Raw genomic sequence first — 26,025 nt, 5'->3', positions numbered from 1 at the left:
GCGGTAATGGTGACCGCTGATAGAGGAAGAGGCTGCGGCACCGAAGACCAGCTGTCCGGGGGAAGGAGCGGGACGCCGGGAGCAGGTAAGTATTACATATTCACCTGTCTGCGTTCCACCCGTCCTCTTGCAGTGACTGTTCAGGTCAGAGGGCGCGATGACGTACTAGTGTGCACGCCGCCCACTGCCTGATCAGTCAGTGCAGAGAGACGCCGAGATGGGACGCTGAGGAGCTGTAAACAAGAGAGGTGAGTATGGCATTTTTTTTTTTATTGCAGCAGCAGCAATGGCAGAGCTTTCTATGGTACATCTATGGGGCAATAATGAACGGTGCAGAGCACTATATAGCACAGCTATGGGGCAATAATGAACGGTGCAGAGCACTATATGGCACAGCTATGGGGCAATAATGAACGGTGCAGAGCACTATATGGCACAGCTTTCTATGGTACATCTATGAGGCAATAATGAACGGTGCAGAGCACTATATGGCACAGCTATGGGGCATCTATTTTTTTTTTAAATTCAGTATATGATGTATGTAAGATAGCATGCATTTCTACAGTAACTGCAGATTGTTTTCCGTGCAGTTTCCACCCTAGGCTTATACTCGAGTCAATAAGTTTCCCCAGTTTTTTGTGGCAAAATTAGGGGGGTCGGCTTATACTCGGGTCGGCTTAAACTCGAGTATATACGGTAATATACGTACATACCCTTGTAGTCAGAGAAAATGGCTGCAAAAACCCTGAAAGAATTGATAAGCTGCAGATTTAAAAAAAATGCCAAGCAGTTTAAAAACCACAAGGAAAAAAATCAAGTGTGTGCATGAGAGTTTTTGAATCTCATTCACTTGCTGGTTCTATACAATGTAATATTTCTGCTGCAGAAAAAAATGTAAAAAAAAAACCTGAAAAAATGTCATGAGGGAACATACCATTACTAAGTTATGTCTAGGTGCTTCAATAACATTTGTGTTTTATCAGCATGAGATCATCACTACAAGACTAGTAGTCTCATGCATCTTAGTCAACTGATCTGTGTAAGTCTGCCCCCACCACAGATAGCTGTAAATTAGTGGTGTGGGCACAGTTATAAAGCACACTATATACAAAGCATTGCAAGATCTGGAAAACAGTGATTGTATAAAAATAGCACCATGTGTTAACAGGTACGCAGATGCAACAGTGCAGACTATGAGGGGACAGTGGTTCTTAAACCAACAACTATTTATTTGAACAGAATCAAAGGAGCGCCTTTGGCACAATATCAGAGGATAATGCAAACAGTGAAAATAGAGCAAGTTATGTTACAAGACGAATATTGTTGTTCAGGTGAACAGGATATTGACACATTGCTATTTATGCTCTATCGTACTATTATTATCATGATGTCTTAGTCCTATTACCCCAACCTAAAAGGTATCACTGTCACTTCAACCTCAATGTCACACAGGCCCTAATGGGGGTCGTTGATAATACCCACTAGGCCACAAGTCCCATATTAGTGAGTTACTTGATATACTTGTCACACTGGTTGCCTTTGTTCCCTGAATCGTGACCCTTTTCTCCACTTTACACGCTACGTCTTCACTGCAAGCAACGGCCCCCACAAATGTCCTTCTGCTTTGGCCTAGTTGACTCTCTCTCTGTCCTGGTTCTTCACGCTTTGCCCAGCTTCTTCAGTTACTTCGCTCTGGTCTCTCTCTCTCTCTCTCTCGCTCCAGAATTGTATGCATTAAAATTCAGGTACTACCAAAATCGACGGATCCGTCAGGTTACTGGATGCGTTACATCCGTTTGCCAATCTTTTTACAACATCCGTCGATACATCGCGCTGACGCATTATGAAAGGCCTCTTTCACACTTTCGTCATCTGGCGGCCATCATAATCCATCAGCGCGACGAATCGACAGATGCATCTTATTCGTTTTTTCATCCATTTCATCCATTTTTTTGACGGATCCATTTTCCATACCTCCAAATGGGAGGCTCCCAAATGTAATTGGCTACTGGAAAATAATGGAAACCTACTGTATATATTGAGTGTTATAACACCCCATCTTTGAGAGGGTTTAGAGCAAGTGGCAGAAATAGAAGGAGTTATAGAAAATATTGTGACCATCTATGCATCTATCCATCAGACAGGTTGCTGGCAGGCTTCTTGCTTGTGTACTTCTTGCTGGCACATTGAGGAATGAAGCCCCATGGCAGGTTTATATAGATTTGGGACTGTCTGACCAATTGGCTACTAAATACTGATTTGGAGCATGCTCAGTGTAAAAAAACGGAATCCAGAGCTGGATTCCGTCATGTGACGTACCACGATGGATCCTGCGTCCATAGGCTTCCATTCTAGCCAACGACATATCCCCCAGTATCCATCGTGGCACGTTGTTCCGACACAGACAAAAAACATTTAATTGTACGTTTTTTTCCAGACGACGTGTCGACAAATATTGACGGATCCAGTGCACGACGGACGAAATGTGTGGCCATGTGTCTCGATCCATCGCTAATATAAGTCTATGAGAAAAAACGCATCCTGCGGGCAAATTCGCAGGATCCATTTTTTTTACAAAATGACGCATTTGACGGAGGATGAAAGACGGAAGTGTGAAAGAGGCCTTACGGCTTATCATACCTTGTTGCACATTGCTGGTCAGTACCAGGACTATCACAGATCAGTGGTTCCTAGTGGAGCAGAGTTTGTACCAAAAGTGATTTTTCCATCTGCAGAGTCACTGGGTAAGGACGTGTTCACTTGTTCAGGATTTGGTCAGTATTTTACATCAGTATTTGTAAGCCAAAATAAAAAGTGGGTGAAAAATGCCGAAGTGATGAACACAGTCCTATTATACTTTATATTTGATTTTTCCTCTAATGGTTTTGGCTTACAAATACTGATGTAAAATACTGACCAAACACTGAACATGTGAATGTGGCCCAACCCTCTCTCTTCTGTTTAGTGTAAGCTCTTAGGCTATGTGCACACATTGCGGATTTTGCTGCGGATCTGCAGCTGTTTTCCTTGTGTTGTACAGTACCATGTAAACGTATGGAAAACAAAATCCGCAGTGCACATGCTGCAGAAAAAAATGTGCGGAAACGCAGCAGTGTTTTTTTCGCAGCATGTCAATTCTTTGTGCGGATTCCATAGCGGTTTACACCTGTTCCTCAGTAGGAATCCGCAGGTGTAAAACCACAGGTGGAATCCGCACAAAAAGCGCGGTAAATCCAGAGGCAATCCGCAGTGTGGTTTACCTGCGGATTTTGCAAAAACAGTGCGGAAAAATCCGCACACCAATCCGCAACGTGTGCACATAGCCTTATATTCAGTGGGGTCCTCTCTCTCCTGCAGAATGTAAGTTCTTTTACACAATGAGGTTCTCTCCTCTGTTGCCTGTAAAATGTAAGCTATTATGATGAGCAGAATCCTCTCTTTCCTGTATAGTGTAATCTATTATGGTCAGTGGGATTTTCTTTTTCTTGACTGTAATTTGTAAGGTCTCATTGTCCGTACATTCTTCTTTTTCTCGCCTGTAAAGTATAAGCTCTTATGATCAGCCAGGCTCTGGATCTCTCTCTTCTCCCCCATATATATTTAATGAGCACTTTCAAGCTATCCAGTATTGAAATTCACAGAAATGTATTCACAGCTAATCACAAATTTCAAAAGATTCACTCATTTCTACTTATGAGTAAACAGAACTATACTGATTGTATCAGAAAAATGTCAACGAACTTGGTCTAGTGAAAAAAATCCTTCTTTGTTTACTAACATTGTGGTGTGTTATTTCCAGCTGGAAACTTTCTTTATCCTTTCTAATTGTATTATATAGACATGGTGCTGTTTTGATTTATTTTTACAGAGAAGTACAGTATATACTCGTGTATAAGTCGACCCAAGTATAAGCCGAGGCAGGTAATTTGGCCACGAAAAACTGGGAAAATGTAGTAACTCGAGTATAAACTGGGTATGCATTGTCCCATCATCCCTATCTTTGTATGCATGGCTCCCCATCCCTGTCCTTGTATGCATTGTCCCCTAGTCCCTATCCTTGTATGCATGACTCATCATCCCTGTCCTTGTATGCATGGCTCATTATCCTGATCCTTGTCAGCATGGCTCCAAGTCCCTATCTTGGTATGCATGGCTCTTCAGCCCTATCCTTGTATGCATGCCCCCCATGAGAAAAGCATAAAAAACCCTCCTACTTACCTTGCCTTCACGCATTCTGTTCCAGCTTCCAGCAGCACCTGCGGCCGAGCAATCACGTGACCCCGCTCATTAAGGCAACGAATATTCACCTCTCTCCACTCACCAGGGACACCTGATCGCTTGGCCACAGGAGCTGCTGGAAGCTGGAACAGGATGCTGCGAGGGCGTGCAGGGAATGTAAGTAGGAGGATTTATTTTACAGCTGCTGGAAGCTGGCTGCTGTGGCTGTAACTGTGCATGCTATAAGAACACTGAATATTCACTACCAGTGCAGAGAATTTTCATTTCTCTTTAGCAGCGGGCACAGTTACAGCTGCAGTTGCCGTCTCCTGCCTTCTGTGACCCGATGCTCTGCCGCTCCCCCTCCCTGCCGGTTTCTGGGACAATGACTAGTGTATAAGCCGAGGGGCCATTTTCAGCACAAAGAAGTGCTGAAAAACTCTGCTTATACATAAGTATATAAGGTATTTTAGTTTTAAATTTTACATGTCACTACCTGCAGTATATTACAAAAGTGAGTCAACCCCTGACATTTTTGTAAATATTTAATTATATCTTTTAATGGGACAATACTAAAGATATAATGTAAATTTGTCAATGTACATCTTGTATGACCATGTAAATTTGGTGCACCCTCAACACACAGCCATTAATGTCTAAACTGCTGTCAACAAAAGAGAATACACCCCTAAGTGAACATGGCATATTGTGCCCAAAGTGTCAATATTTTGTGCACCCACCATTATTTTAAAGCACTACCTTAATTCTCTTGAACATTGAGCTCAGTAGGGCTTTACAGGTTATCACTAAAATCATCATCCACTGCTTCAACATTCACCAGCTCTGCGATGTCATCATGGAGACTTTACGCTCCCTCAAGTTCCATTTAAGGATGCCCCACAGATGCTCAATAGGATTTAGGTCTGGGACATGTTTGTCCAGTCCAGCCACTTTAGCAATTCAGTGGTCATCTTGGTAGGTGTGTTTGGGGTCATTATCATGTTGGAAACTGCCCTGCAGCCCAGATTCCAAAGGGAGGGGATCATGCTCTGCTTCAGTATATTACAGTACACATTGGCATTCAGGGATTCTTCAATGAAGTGTTGCTCCCCACAGCTGGCAGCACTCATGCAGCCCCAAACCATAACACTCCCACCACCATGCTTGACTGTAGGCAAGACACACTTGTCTTTGTACTTCTCAACTGGTTGCCACCACACATGCTTGACATCATCTAAACCAAATAGTTTTATTTTCATTTCATCAGAACAAAGGACATGGTTCCAGTAATCAATGTCCTTAGTCAGCAAAATGTTTGTGGGTTTTCTTGTGCACCATCTTTAGAAGATGTTTCCTTCTGGGATTATAGCAATGCAGACCAATTTGATCCAGTGTGCAGTGTTTTGTCTGAGCACTGACAGGCTTACCCCAACTCTTTAACTTCTGCAGCAATGCTGGCAATAATCATACATCTATATTGAAAAGACAACATCTGGATATGACACTGACCACGTGCACTCAACTTCTTTGGTCAACTATGGTGAGGCCCGTTTTGAGTGGAACCTGTCTTGTTAAACCACTCAATGGTCTTGGCTTCTGTGTTGCAGCTCAGTGTCAGGGTGTTGGCAATCTTCTTATAGCCTGGGCCATCTTTATGCAGAGCAACAATTCTTTTTTTCAGATCCTCAGAGAGTTCTTTGCCATGAGGTTCCATGTTAAACTTCCAGTGACCAGTATGAGAAAGGGTGAGAGCGATAACACCAAATTTAACACACCTGCTCCCCATTCACACTTGAGACATTGTAATACTAATGAGTCACATGACACTGGGGAGGGAAAATGGCTTATTGGGAACATTTAAACCATTTGCACTTAGGGGTATATTCACTTTTTTTACCAGCGGTTTAGACAATAATTGCTGTGTGTTGAGGTATTCAAATTTCCACAATAATAATACAAGCTGTACACTGACTATTTTACTTTGTATCAAAGGCTCTTATCTTCAGTGTGGTCCCATGAAAAGATGAAATAAAATATATACAAAAATGAAAGGGGTGTACTCAGTTTTGTGATATAATAAATATTAAGAAAAATATTGAAATCTTGATGTCCTGTGAATATCATATTTCATTTATTATCGTCACAGTCAGGATTACAATGAAGGGAAATTATTTGTGCATAGATAACACAAAGTTCATCATTCAAAATGGATGTTGGTCACAGCTCCTATGGCTCCTCTGTGCCAACTAATTTCTTCATAGTTCATAGGAGCATGCCAAAAAAACTCTTCCATAAAAATAGCCCATTGTTTCTCTAAAACATATATCTGAGTGCTCTAAAGTGACCAATGACAACACTGGAAGTATTCAGAAAGGCTCAATATGCCAATCACTGGCTGAGACAGGTCAGCACTGTGACCAATAATTGGCTGAGCAGACATTTTTGCCACTTTTGCTTTGTCGAGAGCTGGTAACAAAGATAGGAGGGACCAGAACTGAAGCTGTTAAGGATTATGGAGGGTGAGTAAAATTTATTTTATTATTGCAAAGCCCTGGAACACCACTTTAAATTATGTGATAGTCTGCTAAAATATAAGCCACTGTAAAAGTGAGTATTAACACATTTCATCTGATAAGAATTTATTTGTTATGCTAATTTTATGATGTCTTATCTTTTCAAGATGGGGTGCCCTGCGTAGACCAACTAATGAAAAATTTTGGGTAAGTTTCTCAGTTAGGTTAAGTTGAATGAACTGAAAATAAAAGCACATCTCCGTTATTTTTTTAGTGATTGAGTGGTGCTTCTTATGTAAGATCCTTACCCCTGGTCTTAAACGTGCCCTCTGGTGTCTTCACCTTTTTTCGGCACAACTCTTGCCCTGCTGCGCCATCTTGTAAATACAACTTCTTACTAGCCGGAATACAAAAGTTATGTGATCAGCTCTCAATGCTGGTCTACGAGAGCCTGAACTAACCTCTTATAGACTTGCATTGAAGAGTGACCTCCGGCTCGCTCCTTGAAACACTGGAATGATTCGGAGATCGATGGGAGCGGCAGTGATAAAAAGTGAAGAAAGCAGCAGGTAAGTATAAGACTAGAATCACCACTTCAGTGTTAAATAAATAAAAAAAATGCTAGAGTGATGTTTTAATATAGAAAAAGAAAGGAGGAAAGCTTTTGACTGGTCCTATGTGAAAAAGTAATTTTCCCTTAGCTAATAACTTAGGCTTAATTCAAACTGTTGCAGCTCTGTGCCGCTTCAGTATTTGTACTGTTTCTCCATAGTCACTTATTCTTTCAGGAAACAGTCATTTTTTACCTGCAAGATGACTTGGCCGATCGTACCCCTGCTATTTCTAATGAGACTTATATCATAAAAAAACACCAATGATTTAATGTTATTGGGAGTCATACATACCCATGCTACCTTCATGAAGTTTGATAGATTATGTATTACAGTTAAGCTCATGAGCTTTTTCTCTATACTATTCTCTTCCCATTTTCTGGCATAAGTTAATGTTTGGTTCAGGTTTCATCTCTTCATATAGTCTTTGTTAATTTTTTTTCTATTCATCCACCATATACGGTATATCTTCTACGCCAGACCTTTAGATATGGTTGAGATTTTCAGTGCATCATTTTTTGAGAAATTTACCAAATTGTTAATTTCTCCACTGCTATACTAAAGTTTTGTTTTTTTACAGCCTCATATCAGAATACTTTTCATTTATTTTGGACCTGTGAAATAGAAGGACCATAAAAAATGGTTGCAATTAATGATTATTAACCCCTTTACCCCCAAGGGTGGTTTGCACGTTAATGACCAGGCTAATTTTTACAATTCTGACCACTGTCCATTTATGAGGTTATAACTCTGGAACGCTTCAATGGAACCCGGTGATTCTGACATGGTTTTCTCGTGACATATTGTACTTAATGATAGTGGTAAAATTTCTTTGATAATACCTGCGTTTATTTGTGAAAAAAAATGGAAATTTGGCAAAAATTTAGAAAATTTCACAATTTTCCAACTTTGAATTTTTATGCAATTAAATCACAGAGATATGTCACACAAAATACTTAATAAGTAACATCCACCACATGTCTACTTTACATCAGCACAATTTTGGAGCCCACTTTTTTTTGTTAGGGAGTTATAAGGGTTAAAAGTTGACCAGCAATTTCTCATTTTTACAACACCATTTTTTTTTAGGGACCACATCTCATTTGAAGTCATGTTGAGGGGTCTATATGATAGAAAATACCCAAGTGTGACACTATTCTAAAATCTGCACCCCTCTAGGTGCTCAAAACCACATTCAAGAAGTTTATTAACCCTTCAGGTGTTTTACAGGAATTTTTGGAATGTTTAAATAAAAATGAACATATAACTTTTTTTCACAAAAAATTTACTTCAGCTCCAATTTGTTTTATTTTACCATGGGTAACAGGAGAAAATGGACCCCATACGTTGTTGCACAATTTGTCCTGAGTACGACGATACCCCATATGTGGGGGTAAACCTCTGTTTGGGCGCGTGACAGAGCTCGGAAGCGAAGGAGCGCCATTTGACTTTTCAATGCAAAATTGACAGGAATTGAGATGGGACGCCATGTTGCGTTTGCAGAGCCACTGATGTGCCTAAACATTGAAACCCCCCAAAAGTGACACCGTTTTGGAAAGTAGACCCCCTAAGGAACTTATCTATATGTGTGGTGAGCACTTTGACCCACCAATTGCTTCACAGAAGTTTATAATGCAGAACCGTAAAAATAAAAATCCATATTTTTTCACAAAAATTATTTTTTCGACCCCAATTTTTTATTTTCCCAAGGGTAATAGAAGAAATTGGACCCCAAACGTTGTTGTCCAATTTGTCCTGAGTACGCTCATACCCCATATGTGGGGGTAAACCACTGTTGGGGCGCATGGGAGAGCTCGGAAGGGAAGGAGTGCCATTTGACTTTTCAATGCAAAATTCACAGGAATTGAGATGGGACGCCATGTTGCGTTTGGAGAGCCACTGATGTACCTAAACATTGAAACCCCCACAAGTGACACCATTTTGGAAAGTAGACCCCCTAAGGAACTGATCTAGAGGTGTGGTGAGCACTTTGACCCACCAAGGGCTTCACAGAAGCTTATAATGCAGAGCCATAAACATAAAACAAAAATTTTTCCCACAAAAATTATTTTTAGCCCCAAGTTTTGTATTTTCCTGAGGGTAACAGGAGAAATTGGACCCCAAAAGTTGTTGTCCAATTTGTCCTGAGTATGCTGATACCCCATATGTGGGGGGGATCCATCGTTTGTGCGCATGGGAGGGCTCAGAAGTAGTGTTGAGCGATACCGTCCGATACTTGAAAGTATCGGTATCGGATAGTATCGGCCGATACCCGAAAAGTATCGGATATCGCCGATACTGATATCCGATACCAATACAAGTCAATGGGACACCAAGTATTGGAAGGTATCCTGATGGTTCCCAGGGTCTGAAGGAGAGGAAACTCTCCTTCAGGCCCTGGGATCCATATTAATGTGTAAGATAAAGAATTAAAATAAAAAATATTGATATATTCACCTCTCCGGCGGCCCCTGGACATCACCGCGGGTAACCGGCAGGCTTCTTTGTTTAAAATGAGCGCGTTTAGGACCTGAGAATGACGTCGCGGCTTCGGATTGGTCACGTGCCGCTCAGAAGCCGCAACGTCATTCGCAGGTCCTAAATTCCTAGAATGAGGAATTTAGTGCCTGAGAATGACGTCGCGGCTTGTGATTGGTCGCGTGGCGGTCACATGAGCGGCACGCGACCAATCAGAAGCCGCGACGTCATTCTCAGGTCCTAAATGCGCTCATGTTAAACAAAGAAGCCTGCCGGTTACCAGCGGTGATGTCCAGGGGCCGCCGGAGAGGTGAATATATCAATATTTTTTATTTTAATTCTTTATTTTACACATCACTATGGATCCGATACCGATTCCCGATACCACAAAAGTATCGGAACTCGGTATCGGAATTCCGATACCGCAAGTATCGGCCGATACCCGATACTTGCGGTATCGGAATGCTCAACACTACTCAGAAGGGAATAGCGCCATTTGGAATGCAGACTTAGATGGAATGGTCAGCAGGCGTCACATTGCATTTGCAGAGCCCCTAATGTACCTAAACAGTAGAAACCGCCCACATGTGACACCATTTTGGAAAGTAGACCCCCTAAGGAACTCATCTAGATGTGTTGTGAGAGCTTTGAACCCCCAAGTGTTTCACTACAGTTTATAATGCAGAGCCGTGCAAATAAAAAATATGTTTTTCCCCCCAAAATTATTTTTTAGCCCGCAGTCTTGTATTTTCACCAAGAGTAACAGGAGAAATTGGACCCCAAAAGTTGTTGTCCAATTTGTCCTGAGTACGCTTATACCCCATATATGGGGGAACCACCGTTTGGGCGCATGGCAGAGCTCAGAAGGGAAGGAGCGCCGTTTGGAATGCAGACTTAGATGGATTGATCTGCAGGCGTCACGTTGCATTTGCAGAGCCCCTGATGTACCTAAACAGTGGAAAACCCCCCACAAGCGACCCCATATTGGTAACTAGACCCCCCATGGAACTTATCTAGATGTGTTATGAGAACTTTGAACCCCCAAGTGTTTTACTACAGTTTATAACGCAGAGCCGTCAAAATAAAATATCTATTTTTTCCCACAAAAATTACTTTTTAGCCCCCAGTTTTGTATTTTCCCAAGGGTAACAGGAGAAATTGGACCCCAAAATTTGTTGTCCAATTTATCCTGAGTACGCTGATACCCCATATGTTGGGGTAAACTCCTGTTTGGACACACAGGAGAGCTCGGAAGGGAAGGAGCACTGTTTTACTTTTTCAACGCAGAATTGGATGGAATTGAGATCGGACGCCATGTCGCTTTTGGAGAGCCCCTGATGTGCCTTATCAGTGGAAACCCCCCAATTATAACTGAAACCCTAATCCAAACACACCCCCAACTGTTATGGCTGGCAATCAGGCAACACAGCGTGCAGTAATCAGCGCACATACAGAGATCTGGCAATAACCAAAAACAATAGGACGAGCTCTGAGACGTGGAATCTCTGTAGACTGCAGTACCTGATCTATCCTCACACAACTATAAGCAGCAGTGGATTGCGCCTAACAACTACCTATGCAACTCGGCACTGCCTGAGGAGCTGACTAGCCTGAAGATAGAAATACAAGCCTGACTTACCTCAGAGAAATACCCCAAAGGAATAGGCAGCACCCCACATATAATGACTGTTAGCAAGATGAAAAGACAAACGTAGGAATGAAATAGATTCAGCAAAGTGAGGCCCGATATTCTAGACAGAGCGAGGATAGCAAAGAGAACTATGCAGTCTACAAAAAACCCTAAAACGAAAACCACGCAAAGGGGCAAAAAGACCCACCGTGCCGAACTAACAGCACGGCGGTGCACCCCTCTGCTTCTCAGAGCTTCCAGCAAAAGACAATAGCAAGCTGGACAGAAAAAAACAGAAAACAAACTAGAAGCACTTATCTAGCAGAGCAGCAGGCCCAAGGAAAGATGCAGTAGCTCAGATCCAACACTGGAACATTGACAAGGAGCAAGGAAGACAGACTCAGGTGGAGCTAAATAGCAAGGCAGCCAACGAGCTCACCAAAACACCTGAGGGAGGAAGCCCAGAGACTGCAATACCACTTGTGACCACAGAAGTGAACTCAGCCACAGAATTCACAACAGTACCCCCCCCTTGAGGAGGGGTCACCGAACCCTCACCAGAACCCCCAGGCCGACCAGGATGAGCCACATGAAAGGCACGAACAAGATCTGGGGCATGGACATCAGAGGCAAAAACCCAGGAATTATCTTCCTGAGCATAACCCTTCCATTTGACCAGATACTGGAGTTTCCGTCTAGAGACACGAGAATCCAAAATCTTCTCCACAATATACTCCAATTCCCCCTCCACCAAAACAGGGGCAGGAGGCTCCACAGATGGAACCATAGGTGCCACGTATCTCCTCAACAACGACCTATGGAATACATTATGTATGGAAAAGGAGTCTGGGAGGGTCAGACGAAAAGACACCGGATTGAGAATCTCAGAAATCCTATACGGACCAATAAAACGAGGTTTAAATTTAGGAGAGGAAACCTTCATAGGAACATGACGAGAAGACAACCAAACCAAATCCCCAACACGAAGTCGGGGTCCCACACGGCGTCTGCGATTAGCGAAAAGCTGAGCCTTCTCCTGGGACAAGATCAAATTGTCCACTACCTGAGTCCAGATCTGCTGCAACCTGTCCACCACAGAATCCACACCAGGACAGTCCGAAGACTCAACCTGTCCTGAAGAGAAACGAGGATGGAACCCAGAATTGCAGAAAAATGGAGAGACCAAGGTAGCCGAGCAGGCCCGATTATTAAGGGCGAACTCAGCCAACGGCAAAAATGACACCCAATCATCCTGGTCAGCGGAAACAAAACATCTCAGATATGTCTCCAAGGTCTGATTGGTTCGTTCGGTCTGGCCATTAGTCTGAGGATGGAAGGCCGAGGAGAAAGATAGGTCAATGCCCATCCTACCACAAAAGGCTCGCCAGAACCTCGAGACAAACTGGGAACCTCTGTCAGAAACAATATTCTCAGGAATGCCATGCAAACGAACCACATGCTGGAAGAACAAAGGCACCAAATCAGAGGAGGAAGGCAATTTAACCAAGGGCACCAGATGGACCATTTTAGAAAAGCGATCACAGACCACCCAAATGACCGACATTTTTTGAGAAACGGGAAGGTCAGAAATGAAATCCATCGAAATATGTGTCCAAGGCCTCTTCGGGACCGGCAAGGGCAAAAGCAACCCACTGGCACGTGAACAGCAGGGCTTAGCCCTAGCACAAATTCCACAGGACTGCACAAAAGCACGCACATCCCGTGACAGAGATGGCCACCAGAAGGATCTAGCAACCAACTCCCTGGTACCAAAGATTCCTGGATGACCGGCCAGCACCGAACAATGAAGTTCAGAGATAACTTTACTAGTCCACCTATCAGGGACGAACAGTTTCTCGGCCGGACAACGATCAGGTTTATTAGCCTGAAATTTCTGCAACACTCTCCGCAAATCAGGGGAGATGGCAGACACAATGACTCCTTCCTTGAGGATACTCGCCGGCTCAGATAACCCCGGAGAGTCGGGCACAAAACTCCTAGACAGAGCATCCGCCTTCACATTTTTAGAGCCCGGAAGGTATGAAATCACAAAATCAAAACGAGCAAAAAATAACGACCAACGGGCCTGTCTAGGATTCAAGCGCTTGGCAGACTCGAGATAAGTAAGATTCTTATGATCAGTCAATACCACCACGCGATGCTTAGCACCCTCAAGCCAATGACGCCACTCCTCGAATGCCCACTTCATGGCCAGCAACTCTCGATTGCCCACATCATAATTACGCTCAGCAGCAGAAAATTTCCTGGAAAAGAAAGCACATGGTTTGAACACTGAGCAACCAGAACCTCTCTGTGACAAAACCGCCCCTGCACCAATCTCAGAAGCATCAACCTCGACCTGGAACGGAAGAGAAACATCAGGTTGACACAACACAGGGGCACAGCAAAAACGACGCTTCAACTCCTGAAAAGCTTCCACGGCAGCAGAAGACCAATTAACCAAATCAGCACCCTTCTTGGTCAAATCGGTCAATGGTCTGGCAATGCTAGAAAAATTACAGATGAAGCGACGATAAAAATTAGCAAAGCCCAGGAATTTCTGCAGACTTTTTAGAGATGTCGGCTGAGTCCAATCCTGGATGGCCTGAACCTTAACCGGATCCATCTCGATAGTAGAAGGGGAAAAGATGAACCCCAAAAATGAAACTTTCTGCACACCGAAGAGACACTTTGATCCCTTCACGAACAAGGAATTAGCACGCAGTACCTGGAAAACCATTCTGACTTGCTTCACATGAGACTCCCAATCATCTGAGAAGATCAAAATGTCATCCAAGTAAACAATCAAGAATTTATCCAGATACTCACGGAAAATGTCATGCATAAAAGACTGAAAAACAGATGGAGCATTAGCAAGTCCGAACGGCATCACCAGATACTCAAAATGACCCTCGGGCGTATTAAATGCCGTTTTCCATTCATCTCCCTGCCTGATTCTCACCAGATTATACGCACCACGAAGATCAATCTTAGTAAACCAACTAGCCCCCTTAATCCGAGCAAACAAGTCAGAAATCAATGGCAAGGGATACTGAAACTTAACAGTGATCTTATTAAGAAGGCGGTAATCAATACACGGTCTTAGCGAACCATCCTTCTTGGCTACAAAAAAGAACCCTGCTCCCAATGGTGACGACGATGGGCGAATATGTCCCTTCTCCAGGGACTCCTTCACATAACTGCGCATAGCGGTGTGTTCAGGTACGGACAAATTAAATAAACGACCCTTAGGGAATTTACTACCAGGAATCAAATCGATAGCACAATCACAATTCCTATGCGGAGGTAGGGCATCAGACTTGGACTCTTCAAATACATCCTGAAAGTCCGACAAGAACTCTGGGATGTCAGAAGGAATGGATGACGAAATAGACAAAAATGGAACATTACCATGTACTCCCTGACAACCCCAGCTGGTTACCGACATAGAGTTCCAATCCAATACTGGATTATGGGTTTGTAGCCATGGCAACCCCAACACGACCACATCATGCAAATTATGCAGTACCAGAAAGCGAATAACTTCCTGATGTGCAGGAGCCATGCACATGGTCAGCTGGGCCCAGTACTGAGGCTTATTCTTGGCCAAAGGTGTAGCATCAATTCCTCTCAACGGAATAGGACACCGCAAAGGCTCCAAGAAAAATCCACAACGTTTAGCATAATCCAAATCCATCAGATTCAGGGCAGCGCCTGAATCCACAAACGCCATGACAGAATACGATGACAAAGAGCACATTAAGGTAATGGACAAAAGGAATTTGGACTGTACAGTACCAATAACGGCAGAGCTATCGAACCGCCTAGTGCGTTTAGGACAATTAGAAATAGCATGAGTAGAATCACCACAATAGAAACACAGTCTGTTCAGACGTCTGTGTTCTTGCCGTTCTACTTTAGTCATAGTCCTGTCGCACTGCATAGGCTCAGGTTTACTCTCAGGCAGTACCGCCAGATGGTGCACAGATTTACGCTCGCGCAAGCGACGACCGATCTGAATGGCCAAGGACATAGACTCATTCAAACCAGCAGGCATAGGAAATCCCACCATTACATCCTTAAGAGCTTCAGAGAGACCCTTTCTGAACAAAGCCGCTAGTGCAGATTCATTCCACAGAGTGAGTACTGACCATTTCCTAAATTTCTGACAATATACTTCTACATCATCCTGACCCTGGCATAAAGCCAGCAGATTTTTCTCAGCCTGATCCACTGAATTAGGCTCATCGTAAAGCAATCCGAGCGCCAGGAAAAATGCATCAACATTACTCAATGCAGAATCTCCTGGTGCAAGAGAAAACGCCCAGTCCTGTGGGTCGCCGCGCAAAAAAGAAATAATAATCAAAACCTGTTGAATAGGATTACCAGAAGAATGAGTTTTCAAGGCCAAAAATAGCTTACAATTATTTCTGAAGCTCAGGAACTTAGTTCTGTCACCAAAAAACAAATCAGGAATCGGAATTCTTGGTTCTAGCATCGATTTCTGATCAATAGTATCTTGAATCTTTTGTACATTTACAACGAGATTATCCATTGAGGAGCACAGAGCCTGAATATCCATGTCCACAGCTGTGTCCTGAAGCACTCTAATGTCTAGGGGAAAAAAAAGACTGAAGACAGAGCTAAGAAAAAAAAATGATGTCAGGATTTCTTTTTTCCCTCTATTGGGAATCATTGGTGTGGCTCCTTGTACTGTTATGGCTGGCAATCAGGCAACACAGCGTGCAGTAATCAGCGCACATACAGAGATCTGGCAATAACCAAAAACAATAGGACGAGCTCTGAGACGTGGAATCTCTGTAGACTGCAGTACCTGATCTATCCTCACACAACTATAAGCAGCAGTGGATTGCGCCTAACAACTACCTATGCAACTCGGCACTGCCTGAGGAGCTGACTAGCCTGAAGATAGAAATACAAGCCTGACTTACCTCAGAGAAATACCCCAAAGGAATAGGCAGCCCCCCACATATAATGACTGTTAGCAAGATGAAAAGACAAACGTAGGAATGAAATAGATTCAGCAAAGTGAGGCCCGATATTCTAGACAGAGCGAGGATAGCAAAGAGAACTATGCAGTCTACAAAAAACCCTAAAATGAAAACCACGCAAAGGGGCAAAAAGGCCCACCGTGCCGAACTAACAGCACGGCGGTGCACCCCTCTGCTTCTCAGAGCTTCCAGCAAAAGACAATAGCAAGCTGGACAGAAAAAAACAGAAAACAAACTAGAAGCACTTATCTAGCAGAGCAGCAGGCCCAAGGAAAGATGCAGTAGCTCATATCCAACACTGGAACATTGACAAGGAGCAAGGAAGACAGACTCAGGTGGAGCTAAATAGCAAGGCAGCCAACGAGCTCACCAAAACACCTGAGGGAGGAAGCCCAGAGACTGCAATACCACTTGTGACCACAGAAGTGAACTCAGCCACAGAATTCACAACACCCAACCCTAATCCCAACGGTACCCCTAACCACACCTCTAACCCAGACACACCCCTAAGCCTAATCCCAACCCTATTCCCAACCGTAAATGTAATAAAAACCCTAACCCTAACTTTAGCCCCACCCCTAACTGTAGCCTTAACCCTAGCCCCAACCCAAACTGTAGCCCTAACCCTAGCCCTAACCCTAACCATAGCCCTAACCCTAGCCCTAACCCTAGCCCTAACCCTAGCCCTAACCCTAAGCCTAGCCCTAACCCTAGCCCCAACCCTTGCCCCAACCCTAGCCCCAACCCTAACCCTAGCCCTAACCCTAGCCCTAGCCCTAACCCTAATGGGAAAATGGAAATAAATACATTTTTTTTTATTTTTCCCTAACTAAGGGGGTGATGAAGGGGGGTTTGATTTACTTTTATAGCGTGTTATTTAGCGGATTTTTATGATTGGCAGCCGTCACACACTGAAAGACGCTTTTTATTGCAAAAAATATTTTTTGCGTTACCACATTTTGAGAGCTATAATTTTTCCATATTTGAGTCCACAGAGTCATGTGAGGTCTTGTGTTTTTGCGGGATGAGTTGACATTTTTATTGGTAACATTTTTTTGATCGCTTTTTATTCCGATTTTTGTGAGGCAGAATGATCAAAAACCAGCTTTTCATGAATTTCTTTTGGGGGAGGCGTTTATACTGTTCCACTTCTGGTAAAATTGATAAAGCAGTTTTATTCTTCGGGTCAGTACGATTACAGCGATATCTCATTTATATCATTTTTTTATGTTTTGGCGCTTTTATTCGATAAAAACTATTTTATAGAAAAAATAATTATTTTTGCATCGCTTTATTCTCAGGACTATAACTTTTTTATTTTTTTGCTGATGATGCTGTATGGCAGCTTGTTTTTTGCGGGACAAGATCCCGTTTTCAGCGTTACCATGGTTATTTATATCTGTCTTTGATCGTGTGTTATTCCACTTTTTGTTCGGCGGTATGATAATAAAGCGTTGTTTTTTGCCTCGTTTTTTTTTTTTTTTTTTTTCTTACGGTGTTTACTGAAGGGGTTAACTAGTGGGGCAGTTTTATAGGTGGGGTCATTACGGATGCGGCGATACTAAATATGTGTACTTTTATTGTTTGTTTTATTTTATTTAGATAAAGAAATGTATTTATGGGTATAATATTTTTTTTTCTTTTTTTAGGAATTTTTTTTAATTTTTTTTATACATGATTAAATTTTTTTTTTACTTTGTCCCATGGGGGGACATCACAGATCGTTGATCTGACAGATTGCACAGCACTCTGTCAGATCAGCGATCTGAGTTAGAGCTCTGCAGGCTTACCAAGCGCCTGCTCTGAGCAGGCACTTGGTAAGCCACCTCCCTCCCTGCAGGACCTGGATGCCGCGGCCATTTTGGATCCGGGCCTGCAGCGAGGAAGGAAGGTAAGAGACCCTCGGAGCAATGCGATCACATCGCGTTGCTGCGGGGGTCTCAGGGAAGCCTGCAGGTAGCCCCCTCCCTGCGCGATGCTTCACTATACCGCCGGCACACCGCGATCATGTTTGATCGCGGTGTGCCGGGGGTTAATTTGCCGGGGGCGGTCCGTGACCGCTCTTGGCACATAGTGCCGAATGTCAGCTGCGACCCCGTGAGCGCGGCCGATCGCGCTGGACGTACTATTCCGTCCGTGGGAATTAAGGCCCACTCCACATGGATGGAATAGTACGTCCAATGGCAGAAAGGGGTTAAATAATTTACATGTCAAATTCAACATGCTCGATTAATTTTTTTTTTAATTTTGATTTGATCTGAATTGCAGGCACTCCAACTTCCCTAAAAAAACTTGTATAATTCTCTGAGATCTTCTAGGATTTATCAAGCGTTTTAAAGGGAATCTGTCAGCAGGTTTTTACTACATCATCTGAGATTGGATTTTGGTTATGTATAATCTGAGAGCAGCATGATTTAGGGCAGGCAAAAAAAGACCCTGAATTCAATGATATATCACATAGTACACTTGATGCAGCTCTTTCTGAAAAAAGCAGAGTCTTTATATGTAGAAAGCAGCAAAGCTGAGAAAGGTAACCTGATCCACAACAGGCTCTGTATGTATTATGTCTGAGAGTGAGATGCTTATCACAAGAGGGGGTGGAGCCAGACTAGGAGTCCAGTGTACCTCAGACCTGGCAGTGACAATGTCCTAAAGATAAAACCTTCACTGTAAGTAAAGAACACACAGCTTGATAAGTGACACATTGTTGAATTATGTGTTGTATTCCTTACCTCAGGCTATTTTCATATTGCATAGCAAAACCTGCTAAGAGATTGTATGTAATTCAAACTTAGTTTTAATGATATTATAGCAACCTAAACATAGAATTGGATGGTAATCCTGTGGTAACAAGTAGCACATTTAATAACAATACCTTGACTGACTTTCTACATTTTAAATACAAAATTCCCAAAAATATCCCTTTTAGTCATTTAGGCTCAGAAAGACTGTTCCATTTTTGCCATACCCAGGGCATCCCAGATGCCTGCAGATTGCTTCACTTACACCTTCCCTGTGAGGTGCCCCCTCACCTCATCATCGGGACTGATTTCCCCACCATAAGCGGCAACCGCAGATTTCTCCACATCCACATTGTAAGATGACACCAGGCGTTTAAGACATCCCTCGACTTTTAAGAAGATTTTATATTTTAACTGGAAAAGTTGGGGGTCATCTTATAGGCCCAGTCGTTTTATATGACTGAACATACGGTATATGTAAAAGATCAATTCACCCCCCTTTTCGTCCCAAAATAAAACAATAAAAAAAATCAAATATACATATTTGGTATTGCCACTTTCAGAACCGCCTAATCTTTCAATATAAAAAAAGAATTAACCTGATCGCTAAAAGGCGTAACGAGAAAAAAATTCAAAACGTCAGAATTACAGTTTTTGGGTTGCCGCTACAGTGCAATAAAATGCAATAACGAGCGATCAAAAGATAGTATCTGCACTAAAATGGTATCAATAAAAACGTGAGCTCGGTGCGCAAAAAGAAAGCTCTCACCCAACCCCAGATCACGAAAAATGGAGATGCTATGGGTCTTGGAAAATGGCACCATATTTTTTTAACCAAACTTTGGATTTTTTTTCCGCTTAAATAAAAAAGCACCTAGACATGTTTGGTGTCTATGAACTCGTAATGACCTGGAGAATCATAATCGTAGGTCAGTTTCAGCATTTAGTGAATCTAGCAAAAAAGCCAAACAAAAAACAAGTGTGGTATTGCACTTTTTTTGCAATTTTACCGCACTTGGAATTTTTTTTTACCATTTTTCAGTACGCGATATGTTAAAACCAATGGTGTCATTCAAAAGCACAAATTGTCCCACAAAAAAACAAGACCCGACATGGCCATATTGATGAAAAAGCGAAAACGCAAAAATGAAAATACCTCTGGTCGTGAAAGGGTTAATGCAATATTTATGTTAAAATGAATTTGGTAGGATGTTTTTGTTGCCCCATCTGAGAGCAGCATAATGCAGGGAAAGAGAACTGATTTCAGCGATGTGTCACTTGCTTGGCTGCTCACTGCAGTTTTGATAAATTACTTATTTATTAGTGATGAGCGAATATACTCGTTACTCGAGATTTCTCGAGCACGCTCGGGTGTCCTCTGAGTATTTTTTAGTGCTCGGAGATTTAGTTTTTCTTGCCGCAGCTGAATGATTTACACCTGTTGGCCAACATAAGTACATGTGGGGGTTGCCTGGTTGCTAGGGAATCCCCACATGTACTTATGCTGGCTAACAGATGTAAATCATTCGAGCACTAAAAAATACTCAGAGGACACCTGAGCATGCTCGAGAAATCTCGAGTAACGAGTATATTCGCTCATCACTATTATTTATCTTCCAGTTTCTGAATGCTGAGCTATGCATAACCCCACTCACATGCCTGATTGACAGCTTTCTGTACACTACAGTATGTGCATAGGTAGAAAGCTGCGGTGATGGGAGTCCAGTTATACAGAACTCATGGATATGGCGCAATATATGGCAGTAGATTTACTAGTCTTCTAGAAATATTCTCCTTCTGAGAAAACAGTGACATATAGACCAGTAAATCATATATCACTGTAAACAGGGTCTCTGTTCAACATTTTGCTGCTTTCACATTAGTTGGCAAAAACTGGCGACATATTCCCTTTTATCCCATGAATTTAATCTACTCTACTATTTTTTTATGGTTTTTTTTCTGAATCCATTGTATTGTGCACAGTAGATAAATTCTGAAAAAATCTGTCACTAACAAAATACTTATGGACCCAAATGACTATACAGAATAGGAGCTTCTTCAGGGCCCTCTGCAATGTATCAGTAATATCCAGCCAAAGCCAAATACATGTGGTTGCCAATTTTATTCGTCGAATGTGTTCAACAAGAAATGCACTAAATATCTAAAATTTGTGTTTCAGATTGTTGCAAATTCATGGGGAAACAAATGGGGTGAAAATGGATATTTCAGAATTACTCGTGGAGATAATGAATGCGGAATTGAAAGTTTGATCGTAGGAGCTTGGTGTCATATTATGGACTAATACCAGGATTTTATCTGCATTTTTTTGTTTATTTTTTTTCTGTTAAATTCTGTATACAATTGACAGATGCTCTGGAAGCTCCTTGAAAGTCATTGGCATCTATAGGTTTCCATCATATGATGTTTATTATTTTTGTTTTTATTCTCCCATAAAGGAGCAACAACAGAAACAACAAAGCTGACATGAACATTGCCTAATTTTTTATAGTTAGTTTATGCAAGATTTACATATAACAATTTCTTCTGTTATATGGATGAAGTAGAAATAATACAATTAAATAAATATGAATTATTATAATAATATAACAGCTGAATTTATAAGCATTATGCATAGTTGTTAATTTATTGAAATGTCTTCAATCAAATTATTTGGTTTGATTTTACATTTTCTTAACTAGATTTATGGAAATATTATTACATTAAACATGGAAAATTCAGCAGGAACCTAATTAATCCAGTTTATGACATGGCATATTTTATACATAGTTTAAAATTTCCTCATAAATATAAAAACAAAATATAGAAATATTATGAAAAAAATGTTATTGCTGATTTTCAAATCTTGCATTACTGCATTAAAAAAATTAAAGTTTAATTTTAAAGTTTATTGTGCACTATAAGCATTTTTTTTACAATGTGTGTGAGAAATAGAAATAGATAATGATCTTTGAAATATAGGCTTCCAATTTTGCTTTCTCTGTGCAAATAAAAAATAGAATGGATGTATAATTATGACTTCGCTAAGCGAAAGTAATTGGTATCTCTCAATATCACCCTGTGCAGTGCTAGTAAAACTTACAATTGAAAAAAATAAATAAAAAATGTTAAAAGCTGTATTGTTTTCTATGGCCTGACACTCTAACTTTTGTTGAAGAAACAAAACTAAATAAAAAAAAAATTGAGCATGACTTGTATCATTAAGTGTTAATGATTAAATTGTTGAAAGTTGTGTTTTGCATTTCATTATATTTGGCCATCCATTAACCCCTTCAAACCCAAGGGTGGTTTGCACGTTTATGACCGGGCCACTTTTTACAATTCTGACCACTGTCCTTGTATGAGGTTATGACTCTGGAACGCTTCAACGGATCCTAGTGATTCTGACAATGTTTTCTCATGACATAATTTACTTCACGATAGAGATAGAATTTCTTTGATATTACTTGCGTTTATTTGTGAAAAAATTGAAATTTGGCAAAAAGTTTGAAAAATTCACAATTTTCCAAATTTGAATTTTACTGCGCTTACATCACAGAGATATGTTACACAAAATACTTAATAAGTAACATTTCCCACATGTCTACTTTATATCAGTACAATTTTGGAACCAAAATTTTTCTCAATTAGGAAGTTATAAAGGTTAAAGTTGACCAGCAATTTCTAATTTTTACAACACCATTTTTTAGAGACCACATCACATTTGAAGTCATTTTGAGGGGCCTATATGATAGAAAATACCCAAGTGTGACACCATTCTAAAAACTGCTCCTCGCAATGTGCTCAAAACTACATTTAATAAGTTTATTAACCCTTCAGGTGCTTCACAGGAATTTTTGGAATGTTTAATAAAATGAACATTTAACTTTTTTTCACAAAAATTTTTTAGATCCAATTTGTTTTATTTTACCAGGAGAAGCATGTTGTTGTACAATTTGTCCTGAGTATGCTGATACCCCATATGTGGGGGTAAACCACTGTTTGGGCACATGGCAGATCTTGTAAGGGAAGGAGAGCCATTTGACTTTTCAATGCAAAATTGGCTGGAATTGAGATATTAAACCATGTCGCGCTTGGAGAGCCCTTGATGTGCATAAACAGTGGAAACTCCACACAAGTGACACAATTTTGGAAATAGATCCCCTGAGGAACTTATTTAGATGTGTGGTGCGCACTTTGAACCCCCAAGTGCTTCACAGAAGTTTAGAATGTAGAGCCGTAAAAATAAAAAATTATATTTAAAAAAAAACTGATCTTTTCATCCCCAATTTTTTTATTTTCTCAAGGGTAACAAAAGAAATTGGACCCCAAACCTTGTTGTGCAATTTGTCCTGAGTACACGGATACCCCATATGTGATGGTAAACCACTGTTTGGGCGTATGGCAGAGCTCAGAATGGAAGGAGCACCTTTTGACTTTTTCAACGCAGAATGTGCCTAAGCAGTGGAAACCCCCAACAAGTGACACCATTTTGGAATGTAGACCACCTATGGAACTTATCTAGATGTGTGATGAGCACTTTGAACGCCCAAGTGCTTCACAAAAGTTTATAATGTAGAGCCGTAAATATTAAAAAAAATCATTTTTTTCTACAAAAATTATATTTTTATCCCACAATTTTTTATTTTCTCAAGGGTATCCAGAGAAATTGAAACCCAAATGTTGTTTTGCAGTTTGTCCTGAGTACGCTGATATGCCATACTGTATGTGGGGATGAACCACCGTTGGGGCGCATGGCAGTGCTCGGAAGGGAAGGAGTGCCGTTTTGGAATGCAGACTTTGATGGAATGGTCTACGGGCATCACGTTGCATTTGCAGAGTCCCTGATGTACCTAAACAGTAGAAACCCCCCACAAGTGACCCCATACTGGAAACTAGATCCCCAAAGGAACATATCTAGATGTGTTATGAGAACTTTGAACTCCCAAGTGTTTCACTAAAGTTTATAACGCAGAGCCGTGAAAATAAAAAATCTTTTTTTTCCACAAAAATGATATTTTAGCCCCTAATTTTGTATTTTTCCAAAGGCAACAGGAGGAATTGGAACCCAAAAGTTGTTGTGCAATTTGTCCTGAGTACGCTTATACCCCATATGTGGGGGGACCACTGCTTGGGTTCATGGCAGAACGCAGAAGGGAAGGAGGGCCATTTTGAAATGCGCACTTTGATGGAATGGTCTGCTGGTGTCACATTGTGTTTGCAGAGCACCTGATGTACCTAAACAGTAGAAATCCCCGCACAAGTGACCACATATTGGAAACTATGATTTTTTAGCCCCGAGATTTGTTTTTTCCCAAGAGTGACAGAAGAAATTGGACCCCAAGGGTTGTTGTCCAATTTGTCCTGAGTACGATGATACCCCATATGTGGGAGAAAACTACTGCTTGGGCACACATCAGTACTCAGAAGGGAAGCGTCTGTGGGCATCATGTTGCATTTGCAGAGCCACTGATGTACCTAAACAGTAGAAACTCCCCACAAGTGACCCCATATTGGAAACTAGACACCCCAAGGAATTTATCTAGATGTGTTGTGAGAACTTGTTTCACTAAAGTGTCTTTTGCCAAGGGTAACAGGAGAAATTGGACAGCAAAAGTTGTTGTTCAATTTGTCCTGAGTATGCTGATACCCCATATGTGGGGGTAAACCACTGTTTGGGCGCACAGCAGAGCTCAGAAGGGTAGGAGCTAGTGTTGAGCATTCCGATACCGCAAGTATCGGGTATTGGCCGATATTTGCAATATCGGAATTCCAATCCCGAGTTCCGATATTTTTGCGATATCGGGATCGGGATGAATATTTATGTGTAAAATAAAGAATAAAAATAAAAAATATGAATATACTCACCCTCGGACGCGCCCTGGTTGTAGCCGCTGCAACAGGCAGTCTCCGTTCCTAAGAATGAGCGAGTGAAAGACCTGTGATGACATCGCGGCTTGTGATTGGTCGCATGAGCGGTCACATGAGCGGTCACGCGACCAATCACAAGCCGCGATGTCATCGAAGGTCCTTCACCCGCTCATTCTTAGGAATGGAGGCTGCCGGTTACACCGCTAAGGTCAAGGGTCCGCCGGAGGGGTGAGTATATCCATATTTTTTATTTTTATTCTTTATTTTTTACATGAATATGGATCCCAGGGCCTGAAGGAGAGTTTCCTCTCCTTCAGACCCTGGGAATCATTCCAGGATACATTCCGATATTTGTGTCCCATTGACTTGTATTGGTATCGGGTATCGGTATTGGCGATATCCAATATTTTTCGGATATCGGCCGATACAATCTGATACCGATACTTTCAAATATCGGAAGGTATCGCTCAACACTAGTAGGAGCATGTTTTACTTTTTCAACGCAGAATTGGCTGGAATTGAGATCGGACACCATGTCGCGTTTGGAGAGCCCCTAAACATTGAAAAACCCCCAATTCTAACTTCAACCCTAACTCCAACACCCCCTTAACACTAATTACACCGCTAACCCCAACACACCCCTAAGCCCAACCCACCCTAACCATAACCCTTACCACACCCCTAACCCTGACACACACCTAACCCTATTCCCAACCCTAATCCCAACCCTAACCCCAACCATAAACATAATCCAAACCATAACCCCAAATCTAGCCCCAACCCCAATCCTAACTTTAGCCCCAACCCTAACCCTAACTTTAGCCCCATTCCTAACCCTAATTATAGCCCCAACCCTAACCCTAACTAACCCTAATGGTAAAATGGAGATAAATACATTTTCTTATTTTATTATTTTTCCCTAACTAAGGTGATAAAGGGGGGGTTGATTTACTA

At 41.7% G+C, this 26,025-nt stretch overlaps 1 protein-coding gene across 2 annotated transcripts in view; it reads left to right on the top strand.

Annotated features, from left to right (window-relative positions):
- Positions 1-22,419, top strand: part of TINAG (tubulointerstitial nephritis antigen) — a 278,683-nt gene extending 256,264 nt beyond the window's left edge. Inside the window, exons 10-12 of one of the 2 annotated variants that reach the window (XR_011312426.1) lie at positions 3,869-3,921; positions 6,899-6,938; positions 21,383-21,461. Coding sequence is in view for 1 of the 2 variants with exons in the window: in XM_069726763.1 (XP_069582864.1) it covers positions 6,899-6,938; positions 21,383-21,505 (163 nt within the window). In the remaining variant the exon portion in view is untranslated. Of the gene's footprint in view, positions 1-3,868; positions 3,922-6,898; positions 6,939-21,382 lie in introns of both variants that reach the window. The other variant, XM_069726763.1, reaches the window with a different exon arrangement.
- Positions 22,420-26,025: the final 3,606 nt, after the last annotated feature.

Source organism: Ranitomeya imitator, chromosome 5 (assembly GCF_032444005.1).
Source record: "Ranitomeya imitator isolate aRanImi1 chromosome 5, aRanImi1.pri, whole genome shotgun sequence".
NCBI lineage: Eukaryota > Metazoa > Chordata > Amphibia > Anura > Dendrobatidae > Ranitomeya > Ranitomeya imitator.
Note: the sequence above shows the minus strand (reverse complement) of the source record. Positions and strands in the feature narration are given on the sequence as shown.